Raw genomic sequence first — 18,905 nt, 5'->3', positions numbered from 1 at the left:
GTGGTCACCAACCCTTCGATCGCGATCGACTGGTCGATCGCGATCGACTGGTCGATCTTTGAGACTCTCCCTGTAGCTCCCGAAAAATAAAAAACTACATACATATACATACATATAATAAAATATGCCTGATTAATGTTAAGTTTTGCAAGCTCTTCTCGCCCTCTCTCTCTTAATCAGTGATGGGAATAATGGCGTTGTATATATCGGAGTTACTACACTCTCTCTCTATCTCTCTCTCTCTTTCGCTACTGTTCTTCCTTGATTATAGGGCATGAGACAATCGCATTAATGATGATGATTTGCTAGGTAGAGTAACATTTCACAGTAAGCCAATCGGAGGTAGAGTTGGGCAGGTGTTTACACATTCGAAAGCACGCAGAGTCGAACACACAACGACACAAGTGAGTCAGCGAGAAACAGGAATGACGAGCCAAAATAATCCAAAAGTAGCCTTCTTTAAATGGAAGTATAGCCATTACTTTTCCCTCCAAGAAATTACTGGAACGAGTGTAATGGTGAAATGCACATTATGCCCTGGACAAAAGTAATTCAAACATCTGATCTTTCAACATTGCATGCTTCCATGCATTCCATGCTTGCGTGCATGAACATGAACATAAACATGCACATGCACATGTATTTTGAGTTCCATTTAAGAGGGCTGGAGATGGAGTCCAAATTATTTGACACATTTGAGCATTTAAAAATGTACTTGAAAGTATCGCAATTGTTACTTTCCACAGTAATATATATATATAATAATAATATAATCAAAACTGAGCATAACAGTTAACAATGGCACTTCATATGATCTGCTAACGGCAAGTAAAATGTATTATTATCTATGTTAATTTGTTGGTTACTATGAACGGAATAATTTCCTCATACAAATGGAAAATAGCCCACATGCCTTTATTTTTTGTGTTGGAATTAAATTATATAATGAAACTTAGAATTGAATGTACATTGTAAAATTCAAGACAGCTAGGTTTGATATGCTTCTTATAGTGTTTTCTTGGTTGCATCAATTTGCAAATTAGACCAAAGCCAATGTAATTCAAATACAATTAGCCAAATAAAAGGCCTCAAGTTGGAAGTAAAATCTGGGCTGTGTTTTTTCTCTCAACGCTTCAATAGGTAGATCTTGCCTTTCACCAAGGCTGAGGTCAGTGATCTTGGGCTTAAAAAGTTAGTTGATGACCACTGTCATAGAGGGTCTGATAGGAGGGATGGACCAGACCTCATAGAGGGTCTGATAGGAGGGATGGAACAGACATCATAGAGGGTCTGATAGGAGGGATGGAACAGACATCATAGAGGGTCTGATATGAGGGATGGAACAGACATCATAAAGGGTTTTTAAGGAGGTTGCTCATTTCAGATGATCGACTGCATGATTTAACGTTGAGATAAAATAACAAGTCAAGTGCAGAGAAGGGAGGCTTGAAAAACCCAGCACAAAGCGTGCGTATAAAGAGTGCAATCTGGTGCTGCTGTCTTACCCCAGGGGGGGAGCAGATGGCTAATTACAGTTAAAGACAGAAGTTGGTGTCTATGAAGTAGCAACGAGTCATAAAAAAAAAAAATCATACAGAGCTGAAACTCCCCCCTCACGGCAGAGCCCAGAAGCACTCTCACACGCCCCGTCCTGGTTTGCTCCCAGACACCATTAGGACCCACTAATGAGAAGAAGAAGGGTGCCCGAGACAAATTGGGGGGAAAAATTGAATTAAGTTGGATCTCCAAATTATTTGGAGATGCGAGATGCGAGATGTGAACGCAGCCAACTATAACTCACTTTCCATGGCCACACATCGAACTTTGCTTGACATCGCGAAACCTGGTTAGCGCCAGTGTCAGACGTTTTTTTCCCCTCCAACTTCTCCCTCCCAAAATGCAATTGGGCGTCCTGTAAACACCGCCTGGCCACCGACCGGTGCTGAAAATAACGAGCGAAATCTAATAGATTTGCGCGCATGAATTCCTTACACAATACGCAGTGATGTCAGAAATGATGGTAGACGTGATTGAAGCCGAAGGAAAAGAAACTCCTTCTGGAGTCTATTTTGCGTAGCGTGAGATTGATAACGAAGGCACTAATGGGCTCCCTATTAATTGGCCTGACATGCATGACACATCGTCCCACATCCAACCAGCACCACAAGTGATATCTCACCATGGAGCAGAGTCACGACGCAGAGGGTAGACCACAGATAGGCACTTGTTGTTGCTTGTTTTCTTGAACTCACTCCATCACAACATACATTTGTTTCAATTAGCCTCGCCGTGGCCCGCCCACACACACACACACACACACACACACACACACACACACACACACACACACACACACACACACACACACACACACACACACACACACACACACACACACCACTGGGTCTGAGTAGGCAGGAGCAGACATCAGCCATAAAACACTCCCACACTGATACCGTCTACCACACAAGTAAACACACGCCACATGAATTCACACACACACACACACACACACACACACACACACACACACACACACACACACACACACACACACACACACACACACACACACACACACACACACACAAGACAGGGAACCAAGCAGCTCAGAGACGATCTGCCAACCCAGAGACACAAACCAATCTCCCCATGGAGGGGCCTATCCCTATCTGAGATTTACTGTGACAGAGACGCTTATAGCACACAGTTAAATGTGACAGACCACATTGGGGGGAGAGAAAACTTTGTGTAATTTTTTTATTTTTCTCTAAACATATGCTTTGGTGTTCTCCTAAGAGAGTCAAAACTCACAGTGCACAGGTTGATAGATGATTATGAGAGCCTAATGAAAGCATGTCCAAGGTTGCAGTGCCCCCTTATGGTAGTGTGTATACCGTAGGTCGCATGTCCCACCAAATCAAACAGGTTTTCAACATTGCAATTGTATTTGATTTTACTTTTTTGGTGTATACTAATGAACTCTGTTAGAGGACTGTGGTGGAGGCTGAATTGTCTGTTCTTCTGGGATATTTTAATTAAAATGGTATGTGCTTAGAACTACTCCATGATTAAGTGCGTCATGATAATTACGTCAGATATTAAAACATACAAATAAACAAACAAAATGTATTCACAGATAATAATAAATAATTCATAAAATCAAATAAATAGACACTAGAATCCGTCTCCCAGTCAATCCAACAAGGTCTGACAGTGCCGACTTGTTTCATCCAGCATTTTTATGAATCTCAATTGCCACAATAACTTTATTCAATATCTTGAAGGCCCGTAACGTTGGCGTGGCTGCGCTCCGTTACCTGTAGAAGTTGATGTCGGGGTAGTTGGAGTACTCTGACTTGCGAGAATTGCGTCTAGGGAAGGTGCAGAAGAAGGCGTTGGCCAGAAGACAGGAGATCTGCTCCTGGGACAGAGTCAGGGCGTGGTTCTGCCTGGCCTTCAGCAGGGGGATGGGCTGACAAACACACACACACATATATTAATAATTATCAAATACACAAAGCAGACAGGGGCATGGAGACAACATGGCGGACGCTGGATAACCTTGTACAATTGAGGACAATCACGGCATTAATAAAAAGGAGGAGAGGAAGGGGAGACAGAGACAGAGAGGGAGAGGGAGAGGGAGACAGAGAGGGAGAGAGAGACAGAGAGAGAAAGGGAGAGAGTGAGAGAGAGCGAAAGAGGAGAGCGATGGAGCATCGCATGGCTAGGTAGGTGGCCAGGCGGCACGGTGTTTTGGGAAGAAGGATCTCCTGATGTGGGAGGCTAATTAGTTTAGCCATGTAGCCCTGCGCCGTAAGACAGGGGGAAGGCTGAGTTCCATTAGTTAAATGGCTGCCAGTAATTAAGGCTCTGTCCCCCCCTCCCCCCTCCCTCTCTTGGTCAGTGCGGTCGGACCCTGGTGGAAGGGCCTATCCATCTCCACTGATTAGGCTTAAAGAGCCTCCCAAGGCCGGGCTGAGGGCTGATGGATACCAGCCTCTAATAACCCACCCACTTAAACATTAGCGAGGGCTGCTGCGTGCAGACGAGCACAAGTTCCACGGTGCCTTTTGTTTTAAAACCACAACCGGCGGGCTCAAGCCAAGTCTCCACTGGAAAAAAAAAACACACACACACACAAGGAGATCATTTCTCCAGCCAAATAAATGTCTGTTATTTCATTACTCCCATAGCTCTGAGATAAGGAATTGAATTAGAGGAATGCAGATGTTGGCATTCCGAGATCGTCCATGATGTATAATGAGAAGGTACGGGGTTGTGGCACTTAGGAGATTGTATCAAAGTAGGATTCGATCGGCGATGTTTAACATTGACATACGGCATTCAAGGCATTTTGTTCTCAGTCTTCTGCTGTCCTGTACTTGCTGCCGTGGCATCTGAATATCCCGCAAATAAGGTACAATATTTGCCTTGTCTTATCCTAAAGTCAAGTAGCTTATTCTTTGAACATAACATTTTCCACCCAAAAATCAAATATGAATTAAATAAATTACATCAATAATATGCAATACAAAAAATATAGTCTTGTGTTAAAACAAATTTAATCAATCGAAAGGACGGCAGTAGGAAATCTGAAATTCAATCTGCGGTTATTGTAACGCCAACCTTTCCAACCAACAGGCATGGCCCAGCCGACAGATGATGGCCGTTAAAAATGTCCCTCCACACTCCACACTTGATTCCTGCCTCCAACATGGCTGCTCTTGCTACACAGGCAATGCGCCCACTTCATTACCCACCAGCTCCCTGCTAACAGGCACAACGTGGGTAATACCTGCTCTGTATAATTGTGTGTACTTTACATCCTTTGGTCTATTACACTAGTAGCCCACCCTTTCCAGAAAAAAATACTTTCATACTATAGTGACATAGAGACCACTGTGTCGGTTAGCGATTCAAGTAGTTCTAGAGAAGGCTGTGATAATGGTTAGTGGAATCTGAAGCCAGTCGTTAGTGATAACACTACATACCGATGTGCAGATGCGTGGGGCACTGAGGGCCAGCTTCACCATGCAAGGCAGGAGGGTGTCAAACAGCTGCTGGGCCTCACAGGGTTCCAGAACCTGGAGGAGGAGAAGCCCAGAAGGACAGACAGACATGAGTATTGTGTTGATGGTAGAGTTTAACAGGACTGAGATTGTGTTCAGTCAGCATGAAGGTCTTTGCAACACAAGTACTGAAAAGCAATAGTAACCAATAGTAAATGGCAAAGCAAGACCACAGTGAAAAACTGAAAAAATACTATTTCCAATATTGTATATCCTGTGTGTTCATGCGATGAGTGCACCCAGATGAAACTGAAGTTATGTTGCAGGTTGACAAAGTAAGGTCCTCGGTCACTCTTTGGTCTGTCAAACAGACACAAACAACCTAGGAGCACGCAAGAAGCAAGAAATGTGTTTTTCTGCTTTCCAGCCACACTGCTGTCACACCATCTCTAAGGGATTCCTCACGAGAAGGTGATGTTAATTATCTCTATGTCATTAGTGTCCTCCTCCTAAACGCTGACAAGAATTGTTTGTAAACTAGTGAACCTGCACCTATAAAACAATTGACATTTCAGACAGTCAAGACAAGAAGATGGGGGAGAGGGGTATAGATAGAAGGCACTGAAACAGCCGTTTAACAAACAAGCCAGCTTAATGTGGCTTCATCTTCAACAGTGCAGACGGTAGAGAGGCATTGGGATTGTCTGAGCTGTGAATCGGCACAGTGTGTGTGTGTGTGTGTGTGTGTGTGTGTGTGTGTGTGTGTGTGTGTGTGTGTGTGTGTGTGTGTGTGTGTGTGTGCGAGCGTGCATGCGTGTGTGCGTGTGTATGTGCGTGGGTGCGCAGACCCATTTCCTTCACTCCCATCAAGGCGGGAATGGGTGCTCTTCATAACTTTAATCACACCCCAGTACTCAGGAAGACACTCAGCCCTGCAGAAACCCGAGAGGCCAGCTGCACCTCCCAGGTGTTTACCGGGAACTAAACACGGCATAACCGTATGTCTGTCATGGAGGGATCTCCGACGGCGTGGCGCTTTATGAACCTCACCGCCGAGTGGCTCCTAAATGGGGTAGGAGCCCCTCCGTTCTTGCCCTGCGCTTTATGACCAAAATAAATACATATACGTCACGCTACGCTGTGTGCTGGTAAATATAAATTCGGGGCAGTGAGAGAATAATAAAATAAAATAAAAACAGCGGCAGAGCCGGTGACGACGCACCAAATGGGCTCCCCAAGCCCTCCCCACCAAACACCATTAATCTCGGGAGCAAAAAATGTGCTGGGCTCGCAGCATCTGTAGACACAGCTGAAGCCCCTGCCTCAGCAACCCATCTGAACCCCCCCACCCCCCCCCCCCTTTTAAAATAACTGTCCAGTAATTCTATCATACACCCAGATTTACTGAGCAATCAGTTATGAGTGTATTGGCTAGGGGTGTCAGAGTCATCTATCACCGGCCTGCTTCCATTAAGGTTAGGGTGGAGGGTTGGGTAGCCGGTCTGATTAAATGGACCTTCTTCGAACAAATGCAAATGACCAATTGGGGGGGGGGGGGGGGGGAGTGAGAGGTAGAGAGAGGGAGAGAGGGAGAGAGGGAGAGAGGGAGGGGGGGGCATGCGTGATTTCTAAACCAGGAAGTGGAGTCTCCAATTTGGCCGCGGGCATTTCACATGGCTGCAGAGCATGTCTGCCTAAACGCTGTCAGGATTAATGGGTGCACAGACATCATAAAGCGCTCCACTGGGACGGGATGGATGGCAGGAAGGGCTGGGTCATGAGGAGGCTAGCCACCGCTGGCCACAGAGAGCCATGCACTGTACTCTGCATTCATACACTAAGTTAGGTGTGTTTACGCATACACACATCGACCGGAATTCTTTATTGGTTGATACAAGAACGGACAGGTGGACAGGCGATTGTGGTCTACTCGCGTTGGATTGTAATGCATTGCAACATCTGCTTCATTCATAATATTACCGTGAATCAGTGTCATCATGATACAAATAGAGAAATCATTGACCGATTGATACGTGAAATTGATAACTCAAAAGTAATTGATAATTGAAAACATGTGCTATAGTAAATCAAGCAGGGTGAAAGACAGAGATAGGCCCGTGTTAGGATGTCAACCATGTCCATGGGTGCCTTTCATACTGGTCTACATGTCTGCATTCTCTACTTCACAGTAAGCTATATTTTACAGTTAACTGGCTCAGGACGTAGAGTTATGACATTGATTAGCAAATAAACATTGTAACACTTTCATTTCGTGGGTATGGTGAGACAATTTACTGTCATTTCCCAATAGTATAGAAAATACAATTAGAACATGACTGTAAATTATCTTCAGTACAGTTATGCTGATCCAATACCTTCCTAAGATACTGTGCAACAGACTCGGAACGGACAAAGACACACTTGAAATCAGTATAAAGTATGGGTGTAACGATACGCGTATTTGTACCGAAAATTTTCGGTACGGGTCTAACGGTTCGATGCACATTTCATTTCGGTATGTACCGAAAAAAAAAAGAAAATAATAATAATAATAGAAAAAAGGTTTTATTGATTATCACACACTCTGTGAGTGTCTTGTCTTGTCCTGATGTTTTGTGTTGAGGACCACAATGGAAATATGTCCTGGACTTTATTGTGTTTTTATCCTCAATTGTATTTGATGTATTTTCATTTGTGTAAGGCATTTGTTTGATACAATTGAATAAATCAAATCAAAATCAAATTGTTTAATAAAAATAAAATAATAAAAAATGCTGTACCGAAAAACATACCTAACCGTGACTTAAAAACCGAGGGACGTACCGAATCGTGACTTTTGTGTATCATTACACCCCTAGTAAAACAATGCACCAACGAATACCTACAGCATATAACTCAGCAATCTCCTTCTGAATGTCATAACCTCTTCAGGTCACCCTGCATGGGGTCGTGACCCCAAGGTGACCCCAAGGTCACGACACAACACTGGGGCATCACATCGACACGAAAACAGTGACCATCTCACCAGTACTCTTTGTCATACACTGATCAGGGAAGCTCACGCACCATTGCTGTGAGTGTATCAACACTCAAACCTTTTCCCCTGTATAAACCTGGACGTCTCCCAGCTCCGTTGATCCACAGCTGAGAGCATCAGCAGGATCTGACTGGGGGAGTCTATTTGCTGATGCAACAGGGTGGTTTCCCCTTCCATAGCATTCAATGGGACCTTTTAATTAAATTGGAGTGAGCTGTAAAACGGCCACGGCAGTTATTGATCTGATGCACTGTTACTGCTGCCTTTCTCTAAGAAGCTGTTTAAGAGGGAGGAAGAAACAAACCAGTTTTGCAGATGGAGGCTGAATGTGGGCTGAGTCATTAAGCAATGAAAATCAGCACGTGCAATTTATCTGGACGCAATACGCATTACGCACTTCTCCATGCCTTTTAAAGCTGGGGCAGATCGTTAATTTTACTTTTACTTTTCAATATTCATTATAAATTCACCGTATTTACAACAACAAAAAAGTTATTGACAACAACAAGTTCATCGTCTGACTGAAAGTGAGATGTTTTTTTTCTGGGGTTTCTGTCTCTTTGCCTGTTCAGATAGTTGGCTAGTAAATGGATGATCCTCTGAATAATGGCTGTATTCAAGAAAAAAGGCCACCCTGGAGAGTATCTATAGCACCCAGCCATGCTTTGGGAGACCCCTCCCTCCTTCTTACATTCTATCTATTCCCACTGTTAGCCAACGGCTACACCCAGTGTTTCCCTCAATGCATCCAACAGTGGTTGGCAGCAATGCTGATCAATTACCGGCACTACTGCAATCAGCTATACAGAGTAAAAAAAAAATTTAAAAAATTATATAGCTTTTTGTTTAATTTAAAAACATATATCATTACCCCCCTAAATTGAAAGATTTTCATTATTGTCATTGGAGCAATACAGTGAAGAAATACTGACAGCCAAATGGTATTCTGCAATAGAAGATCAGAATATACGAAACTATATTATACTATAAGTTCATGAATGACTTTAGAATACATTTAGGAAGCAGCCTATATATTTGATTGTTTAGAACAGAAGCAACAGTATTATAAAACCCAGGCGGAGGGACTGCTGCAAATTGCAGATTGAAAACTAAATTTGTGCTAAGAATAATGCCAAACAACGTGGCTTGTGCTCCATAGCTGCTCCTTAAGGATTTGGTCCACCATAAGCATAAGCATCGATAAGAGCATCTGCTAAAAAACTAAATTGTATGAATTTGTAACATAAATATTATTTAACAAGTATTCAACAAAAATGATAACCAGTGTTTCCCCCAGGAAATGTCTTAGTCAAGGTGGTCGCTGCCCAGTGTGAGGAGGCGCGGCGCATAGCGCCGGTGCAAAAACATTTGCCGGTATTTTGCTCAAAGATGCCAATCCGCACTAATGAAATAAACAACAGTTTATTTGAATACAAATGGATCTTCTTATTTGTGGCACAGCTGACAAGAAGCATTCGCGCATGCTATCCTGCGTGGCTGTACAACCACCAGATGCCGCCGTTTCAATTCCATTCAAAAAGCTTTATTGGCACTATTGGACTATTGTTGTAAACAGTATTACCAATGCATTATTTATCTATAAATTTTGTACCTGATGGAAGTACGTTTTCTTTCCCTACAAGAGTTTTGTACTTTGGTTATGCATAGTAATAATAAAAAAATAAATAAAATACATATATATATATATATATATATATATTTTTTTTTTCCAAATACATTGGTAGTCAAGGCGGGGCCCTAGTGTTGTTAAGGCGGCCGCCTTAACCATACAGCGCTGGGGGAAACACTGATAACACTGATAGCTGGAAAATACTAATTGACAGCCAAGAATCACTCCTAGTGGGGTGCAATGTTCAATGTTTCTGAGTAGTGGAGATTCTTGAGAGGTGCACGTGTGTTTGCGTGTGTGTGTGTGTGTGTGTGTGTGCGTGTGTGTGCGTGAGACAGGGAAGCTGTCTGCCACACACTGCTAGGGATGATAGGGATTCCCTTGGTTCACCTGAAACAGCTGCTGCTGCCATGCTCTTTCCCCAAACCTCCTAACTGGAAGGTGTACACACACACACACACACACACACACACACACAGGTAACACGTGTGTGTTTGCACACACACACACACACACACACACACACACACACACTACACTTGTGCACACACGCACACACGCTCCTGTTGTCGCAGGTAGCAGACGGGGAAGATTCACGCGGATGGGCCGCCATACATCGGATCCGCTTGAGGATAACAAGGCTGTGAGCAGCAGAGCTCCTCGTTAGAGCAGACTACTGAGACTGACCGCTGCTCGTTGGTGAAGAGAGTGAAAAACACCAGGCTCAGAGCGCAAGATAATACCATTGATTTATGAGTCTTTCAACAGGTAAGTCATGTACAAACGTGGCACCGTGGTACATCAAGGCGGCCGTCAATTCAGCAAAGGGGAGGATTAAGTGATATAATGTAGCCGGCAGATACGATATATCCTGGTTTAATAGAATGTGGAACAATAAATATTCCCACATCTACGACACCATTAATCATCTATGAGACCCCAGCACCACCCAACGGGTGCCCCCACCACAACCTCCTCTCCCAAATACCTCCACCCTGGTGCTTCAAAGATCAGTATCTTTATCGCTGTCTGTGATTTTTCACTGTTTCTTTCATCTTTTGCAGCTGGGACTAAACAAATTGAGTCTTATCTTTTGGCATACAAATCTTACCTCTGTACAAAGAAGGTTTAGGGCCGTGAAGTCCCACTTCTTGGCGTGGGCTATGTTGTACCTCAGTATCGCGTCCTGAATGCAAGAAATACACTTTGGTTTTTACACAGGTTTTAAGGATTTTAAACACAGCCAATAATTGATGATGGGGAACATATAAGGTGTGCATATACTCATAATCTGGTAAATACAGCAATGGTTTTAAACCAACTCCTAATTTAACATGTGTGAATTAAACTCTGCCATCCTGTGGTTGTTTACGGAATTGGGTTTGGATCCCACAACTCCACACTTAACTGTATACATACAGACTTTGGGCTGAAAAGTAAACCTAGGACATACTTTAAGCTCTACATCAGAATCTTATGAGAGTGACCATCTCTATCCTTCTTACCTTGACGTCCAGGGAACTCTTGAACTCGCCCATCAGGGCAGTCTGGATCAGCACCCATCGGCTCTGTACCCCGCCTCCACCCTACGCAACACACCACACACACACCTTACTGAAAAACATGTCTGCTGACCACCTTCGTGTACTGTCCCAAGTTAGGGTGGCCTCTTCTGGTAAAAGGAGGGTTACTGGTTTGATTTGGTAATCGGTTCCTAGTATTTACGTTTTTTTTCATTAGCATTCATTAGCATTAGCTTTAATGCAAAGCGTCTTACCGTAATGTTTTCGGTCATTATTGGGGATTAGGGAATTTTGCTCAAGGATGTCTACTAGTAGACTGCGAGCATTAGGGTCCAAACCCGTGTCTGTGTGTCTGTGTCAGTCTGTCCGTCTGTCTGTCTGTCTGTGCGTGCATTAATGGGTGAATGTGAGTGTCGTAAATGTGAACTTGAGTCCTTGTGTGTATTGAGGTTAGAAATCACATCCTCTACTCAGGATATCTGTATTGGCCCCCCTTGAAACTAAGATGGACCGTCTCCAGGGCTTATGCTTCAGTGCATTTAAAGTGTAGTGGGCCTTGTGTTTGCCAGTACCTCCGTCTCGACGGGGAAGAGGTTCTTCTCGGAGCAGGGCATCTTGACGGACATGTCGTCCCACGCGTCTTTGAACTTGGACGGGTACTGGATGGGGACCTCCCCCTCTCTCAGGAGGTCTGTCTGGAGCATCCAGAACAAAAGACGGATAAAATGATGGTACAGGGCTGGGTTTACTCAAGAAGAAATAAAGCAGACAAACTTCTTGGTTTTAATTGTATTTAGTGATCTCAAGAGTCACTTTTGGGATAAAATAGAGTATAGTTTATTTGTGATGTTATAAAAAAGTGAAATTCGAAAAATACAAATTAGAGATTTGATCTAACTAGATATTTAAACTTTATCTAACTATTTGCACTGGAGGGTGTATCACAAATATTACATTTGAAGTGATAGAGTGTTATGTTATTACTGCATCTATAGACATGATCATGACCATCATAGAAACAACATCTTCTGATGGAAAAAAAAAACTTAAAATTCATGCCAGCTGCTTCAATTTTTTATGCGTTTGTGTATGTATATGTGCGTGCATGTGTGTGTGCATGTGTGTGTGTGTGTGTGTGTTTCTGTGTATGTGTATGAGTATTCCTTAGGGACTGATTGAGGAGGATACGGCAGTGTGATGGGAGCTTTACTGACAAGAGGCCCTCAGGGGGTTGCGTGCTGACTTCACACTGCCTGACTCAATTCTCCCTATTCACAACAACTCTCTCCTCATAACTCCAAAGACAGACAGGATCCACCATGGCGCTCATAACCTCTTTTATGCATAGCTTAGCTCAAGTGCTCCTGTTGCCTAGTTTGTTCTTCTGTCTAGCTCAACTTGTCAAGCATGGCATTAACACTGCCAGGGTGGCAGGAATGGATGCACTCACTATATTTTAATATCCACCAAATGGTCGATATATCATTCCTTTACAAACAACACAAACAGATGCATCAGGTACACCCATCAGCAGCTTCTATTAATTAATTATTTCCTTATAGTTGTATTAGTGTGTGTGTGTGTGTGTGTGTGTGTGTGTGTGTGTGTGTGTGTGTGTGTGTGTGTGTGTGTGTGTGTGTGTGTCTCAACATGGGTTTGAAAGCCTGCACATGTGTGACCTGTTTATGTGCGCTTGTATTTGTGCTAAAAAAAAATATATTCAACAGCTTTACATGTCTGACTGACAAACAACCATGAGACAAACACCAACCAAACACAAAAGGTGAGCTCACCCTAACTGTGACTGTGTGGCTAGGCATGGGCTTCAGGTGGGACAGAGGAGGAGCACACTGGGGCATTCGGTTCAGCTCGTCGATGGGTGTCCCCAGCCACGGTCTGTCCAATTCGTCCAATGAGAACGCAAAGCTGAAAATGGGAAAGGGAGAGCAGGAGGAAAGGGTCAGTGCACAACGGCTTGCATTGGATGGAGAGCACTCCCAGCCCTGTCGGGTACTCCAGCCATGCAGACGACTCTTATTTCAGGATAGAGTCCAATCTAACTCAATGGAGAATAGTGTTCACCTGTGAGAAGAAGCAGTTTTGGGGAGAAACAGCAACGAGTTGCAAAGTACAAGAAAATGTACTTCATTGTTGTAAGTAACAATTGTAAGCAAACAGAACATATTCTGCATTATCCCAATGAGGTATAAGTAGAAGATATCTGAATATTCATATTTTTTGTACTTTAATTCGTCCCTGTTTCTTTCCAAAAAGGCTCTTTGTTACGGGCCAGAACAATTTTAAATGGGACTCTAAACTGAGATAAGCATCTCAGTTTAGAGTCCTATTTAACTTAACTTAACTATTTAACTAGAGTACACGATGAGGGCAGGGCAAGCCAAGCATTAAAGGACAACTGATGCGACTTTTCCGAATCCATCATCGAAAAATACACGGGTAAATAAACAAAACATGCTGCTAGGCAAAACAGTTACCCTTTTAAAGTGGTTCCTGTGTGGTGTCCAGTGGAGTCATATTTCGTATGAGAAGACCCAACACGTGCAGTTTTTACGGCATCCTTTGATGCAACCGTGGAATCCACTTGGGCTGTGACAGGTGGCCCGGATTCCAGTTCCAAAATCCCTGAATGGTCTGTGTTTGCTGCTAAATCAGGAAACTTGGGTTCCCTGTACGGAGTGGCGCTGTCTACTTGGAGATGTTTACATACAGGGCTTTCAGGGCTCAGCATCGCCACATCATCAGGTGCATCGAGAACATTTTTAGGGCTACAACTGAGATGGAGGCTGTGCTTTGGATTTGATGCCGAGGCTATTTCAACCGGGTGGGGTTCTGGCGAGTTGGGCCTCTTGCTTGATTTCTGTCCATTGTGGCATTGCATCTCAGCGGTTTCTTCTTTAGCCAAGGTCAAGCCCAGATCATCTGGTCCACTCGTGGCCCCAAAGTCCATGTCATTCTGAGAAGACGTTGACTTACAATCTTCTACCAGTACACACATTGTGGGTTTACCAGGAAGCTCACTTCTGTCTTCGTGTTGCGTTAATGTTATATCCGTGGCACCTTCTGACCCATCAGCACCTAGGTCACTATAATTATCAGATCAAAGTAGGGTTCACTTACTGGAAAGCAAAATTACACTTACACTTCTTTGTAAAATATGTGCCAATAAGTACATAATGTTTTCATTTCTATATATATATTTGATATATATATATGAGACCAGTTTTAGCTACTTATGATTATTAGAGATTAAGCAAATGTACACTACTGATGCACAATACATGTATGTGTCTAAGCAGGTTAGTTAACATGGAAGTTAGTACCTTTTTTGGGAATCCATTTCTTGATCCATCTTGAGGGAATTCAGGGAGAAGTATCAAAGCTATGAAGATGGAAAAAATTTAAACTTTCAAACTTTCTTGACTTTCATCATCACCATTCCAAGACAAAGGAAATTAGTATTTCAAAAATAAAGGAGGTACTAAAGCAAGAAAATAAAAAAGAGGCATGTGACTTCAGGTGTGTTATTATAAAAGCAATTAGCGTGTATCTCAGAATTGAGTTATAACAGTTAGCTACAAGACTGCCAGCTGAAACGGTTTCAGCTCCCGATTTCTGATCCGTGATTTGTTTCTGCGTGACGCCTTGACGATCTCGACTAAACAACACAGACTGCAGCCAGCACACCTTCACAGAGCACAGGGTCTTCACAAAACTGATTCTATAACGACCACCACAATATATGACGAGCTAGCTAACTTGACATGGCTCTTCGTTTATTATCAGTATAACGTTACCTAAGACCCATGACACACTACCTGCATGAGCGATTCATCTAGCCATCTTCTCATGGGCATCTTCTCATGGACATAGTGAGTCTAAAATACGACATATTACTTGTCAACCTGCTGAAGAATGACGCTAGCTATTGTTGTTAAGCTAGCATTGAGTGGTCAAAGTACAGACTGGAACTGATGGAGATCATGGTGCCAAACTGTCCATTAAAAAGCTTGATCCAACTTACAATCACGCTCTCTTTGTGTACGTCTGAGTTCGAAATATTACATTTTTTTGTAACTGTTTTGCATCAACGGAATTGTCTTGAGACAAAACTACTTTATGTATCATCCTTTGGTATTGTTTTAGTTTCAATTCGTCGCTGAGTGACATCACGGGGTGACGCAATCAAATCACAACCAATCAAAACATGCATTTGGAAAAAGGGGCGGGATAATGAGTAGGTATCCCAGCAACTCTATCGTAAAGAGAGTTTGTTGTCGTGCATATCCTTCCTAGGAATGTAACGGATGATCAGTTTCAAAACAAACGCGTCAACGTCTTTAGAAACTGAGTCGGGTCGTTCCTCTGACAGGAGGAACAGAATATATATATATTATTATTTTTCACCTTTTCTATAGTAACTATAATGGCACAATAATGCAAACAAGTCATTATTACGTTTATTTAAATGCTCACATTTCATAGATTTTACTGATATACAAAATGCGTACACGCTGAAAACAACAACAAACAACCTATTTAGCGTTAATCGTAGTGCAAAAGCGAAACAAGGGCCTTTCAAAGAAGATAATCAATCTGAATAATAGCAGGCATGAAAACATTCATTTTGTTCAATTGCTGATTCCAATGGGCAGGTTACTGGCTATAGTGAACCATCATCCCTCTTTGTTTTTTGGAGCAGGGGGGCAGCCTTGGAAGCACTGACTATGAGAAAGGCTTCACAATCTTCATTGAGATGTAGTTCTGTGGACACAACAATTAATACATAGGTTACTGATTTATTTATGATTTATTTCTATAGAATGCAAAATATATATTCAAATGTGGTATTCATGTGATACTCAATAGGAGCTTTATGGAGACATAGATAGTCTATGATCAATATGCAGAATGCAATGTGTATATCAGGATGTGTCAATATGATAGATGATCTTACAGGCAGGGAGTAGAGCATGATTGCCAGGAACAGGATCACCAGTATTAGAATAATGGATATGATGAAAATCCATTTGAATCTGCGCCACACAATGAATTTCATTGTCTTGCACGGATTTGTGAACCAGAAGAATGATGTGTCTGGGCGGCTGGAAGACAAAACATTAAAATAGTTCACTATCAATTGATAATTTTTGTATGTTTATTAATTTATGAACGCAAGAAAATATTAAAGATAATTAATTTGAACTCCTAAGAGAGAAACATCATCTTACTTGGGAGCCTCCAGTCTAGGGTTCATGTTGGGCTCATCCCTGCCCTTCCCCGCTGGTTTTTCCTCCACTTCCTTCTCCTCCACAATCTCTAAGGTCATCTCCACCTTCCCCTGTAAAACATGAAAGAAATGACAAAACAATCCTGCTAACACATGTACTCTGTTGATTGTTAGTTGTTATTTTTTAACATACCCCAATCACATGTTTTCCATCCTGCTCAATCAGGCAAGGCCACCAGCCTCGCACTGACTTCTGGGAGAACAAGGAGGTAGCTGGTGAAGTTTTGGACAGGCTTGAGCCTTCCATGCCCGGTATCATCTTCAGGCTGCACTTCTCTGGGCTTTTAGCTGGAGGAATCAGATGCAGCAGATCCAGCTCCACTGTGCCTGTGGCAGAGTTATGGACGTTAAAGTTAAGTCATGTGTTTTTTCAACGTGTTTGTATTGTCTGGGTTAGTTGTAAATAAAGAGCAGCATTGACCCACCTAGGTAGTCATCCAAGGAGAATTTGTCATTGTCCCATATCTGGATGTTCAACTTCGGAGGGATCCTGAATTCGGTTTTGTCCAGATTCCAAAAATTGTTCTGGAAAGACAAACCATCAACATCTTGCTGTTGTTCTCCAGTCTCATTTACATTTGAAGCATGTATCCTCGCTGCATATACAGAGAGGATATATTACTTAGTGGAAAAACAAGAGATGTTGAATTTATGTTACTCCTACTTTTTTAGAGACCAGACACAGTTGTTCTGCTGGCAGGTAGTCGAACCCGAAGATGAACCTCCAGTTGAAGTTCCCGTCTCCGTCCAGGGATCTGTAGTGGACATCTGTCTTCTGCTTATCCTGCTCCATCCCTGGCATCCATCTGGGAGACGTGATAGTGATATTTAACCAAATTAAAGTTATGTGTGATAGAAATATTTCACCAAATATGACGCCAACATTCAATGCATTGAATTAATGAATACATTTATGGTTGTGAAAACCGCATTTAAGGAGTAAAAGGTATTAAAAGGGCTCCTGTCTATCTCACTGATTCCCACAGGGGTCACTTCGGCTAAGAATGTCTCTACTCACAGAGATGCTTCCACCAAATTGAATATAGTATTACTATTTCACTAAACCAAAGCAATGTTTACTATACACAATCATGTACCCTTTAACGTAGATGTCACTCATGTTTTCTCCAGTGATACTCGTTTCGTCCAGTATGACATCTGTTGTGTTCCAGATTATGGTCCGTAGGTGGTACCTAAAATCACACCGTTATGTGAGGTATGTCCATGCCCATATCAAATAACATCCATGACATTATTTTGTAGTTTGGGTATTCATACCGTTTGGCTTTGCGCGGTTCTATGTCAAACGGCGGCCCAGGCACGCCAAGGCTCTTGGGGAAGATGTCCACCCACATTTGTATTTTCCCCTGAATTTAGGGAAGAAGTAATGTTACATTTAAATTAAACACTATAGCACACATACATAATCTTTGTCCATTTACATTGTGTTAAGGTCTAACCTGGGATAGTGTTGGCTGAAAAGAACTGTACAGAGTCCTGGTCTCCACATGCTCTGGTACCAACCCCTGGTTCCTGAGGACATGCAGGGCCAGCCTTTCCTTCGGTGGGCCAAGATGCTGGTGCTCCACCTTATTGGCCTCTGAAAAAGGACAAGGAAACAAAAGTTTTTCAAAGAATCCCTGTAGACCACGAAAGTGAAAGTGAAAGTGAAAGTAAAGTCAACATCAGTGTATAATTGTTTAACAAACAATTAAGACGTGTGACCATGGGAGTTATCCTTCTATTCTTTAAGAATGCCTCAACGACATCAATGCCATGGAGTGTTATTATGCCCACCAAAGTCCAGCAGGCTGTACTGTTTCCCTTCAAAGGACAGAGAGCTGCCGTCCATCTGTATGCCTGGGGGAGGAATCCCCCTCAGCCTGGCCAGGTTCTGCAGGATCTGAGAGGGCTTCAGCTGGTCCCGCCACTGGTTGGTCCCTGAGCTGTAGGGAAACACATGCTTACACATATGCTGTCTCCTGTGCTTGTTGTTTTATACTAGGCCATGCAGCACTTTGTTTGGAGCTACTCCAATTTGTTCTAACTTTACTTTGGTTACATAAGAAAGGTAGCCTGGAAATCCAGACCCACATCTAGAAAGCTGTAGGGTCTGGCAACAAGAAATGAAAATGGCCCAACTCGGGGGGGCACCAAGCATGCATTTGAAAATATCACTGCATGCAATTGGATAACACTACGACCAATCAGAAGAATAGAAGGGGTGACGTATCCAGACCAGCGGAGCTAACCAATAGATATGAAATTGTGCTCTCCCGAGAACTCTGGATTTCCAGGGTATAAGAAAGGAGAAAATCCACCTTGTTTATATTTTGTCTCAACACGTTACGCTGAAGCTTTGCTACATGTCATGTCATGTACATGTTTCTTT

The 18,905-nt window shown here is 42.8% G+C and overlaps 2 protein-coding genes across 5 annotated transcripts; both read right to left on the bottom strand.

The window, feature by feature from the left end:
- Positions 1-3,278: 3,278 nt before the first annotated feature.
- On the bottom strand, positions 3,279-15,381 carry LOC311373016 (poly(ADP-ribose) glycohydrolase-like). 4 transcript variants are annotated; one of them, XM_084489880.1, is made up of 9 exons: positions 15,042-15,141; positions 14,547-14,605; positions 13,701-14,309; positions 12,999-13,131; positions 11,778-11,900; positions 11,188-11,268; positions 10,794-10,868; positions 4,998-5,090; positions 3,279-3,475 (listed from the first exon to the last, which is right to left on the bottom strand). In XM_084489880.1, the coding sequence occupies exons 2-9, from the start codon at positions 14,573-14,575 to the stop codon at positions 3,317-3,319; spliced, it is 1,302 nt and encodes a 433-aa protein (XP_084346006.1). In that variant the 5' UTR covers positions 14,576-14,605; positions 15,042-15,141; the 3' UTR covers positions 3,279-3,316. The 4 variants fall into 4 exon arrangements, with proteins under 4 accessions (XP_084346006.1, XP_084346005.1, XP_084346008.1 ...); XM_084489879.1 differs by lacking the exon at positions 15,042-15,141 and adding an exon at positions 15,248-15,381 and having other exon boundaries at positions 3,280-3,475; XM_084489882.1 differs by lacking the exon at positions 13,701-14,309 and having other exon boundaries at positions 3,281-3,475; positions 15,042-15,138.
- Positions 15,382-15,703: 322 nt separating this feature from the next.
- LOC311373018 (myoferlin-like) lies at positions 15,704-18,459 on the bottom strand (the record flags this gene model as incomplete). The annotated part of the gene is made up of 10 exons (XM_084489883.1): positions 15,704-15,987; positions 16,181-16,328; positions 16,455-16,564; positions 16,647-16,840; positions 16,939-17,038; positions 17,178-17,319; positions 17,611-17,706; positions 17,792-17,880; positions 17,974-18,113; positions 18,311-18,459. Coding segments are annotated over 10 exons (1,207 nt in total), but the record flags the coding sequence as incomplete, so codon positions are not given.
- Between the last annotated feature and the right edge of the window lie 446 nt (positions 18,460-18,905).

Source organism: Micromesistius poutassou (genome assembly GCF_964030765.1).
Source record: "Micromesistius poutassou genome assembly, contig: SCAFFOLD_4888, whole genome shotgun sequence".
Taxonomy (NCBI): Eukaryota; Metazoa; Chordata; class Actinopteri; order Gadiformes; family Gadidae; genus Micromesistius; species Micromesistius poutassou.
The sequence above is the reverse complement of the archived record's forward strand: the minus strand, read 5'-3'. Positions and strand labels throughout refer to the sequence as shown.

What these genes read in the sequence shown, in the direction of transcription:
- LOC311373016 (XM_084489879.1), bottom strand. Translation starts at nt 14,575, where the DNA reads ATGGATCAAGAAATGGATTCCCAAAAAAG. An exon ending in ACAGGAACCACTTTAAAAGG is followed by an intron (nt 13,132 to 13,700) that starts GTAACTGTTTTG and finishes TCCCATTTTCAG; the next exon opens with CTTTGCGTTCTCATTGGACG. An exon ending in GCCACACAGTCACAGTTAGG is followed by an intron (nt 11,901 to 12,998) that starts GTGAGCTCACCT and finishes TGGATGCTCCAG; the next exon opens with ACAGACCTCCTGAGAGAGGG.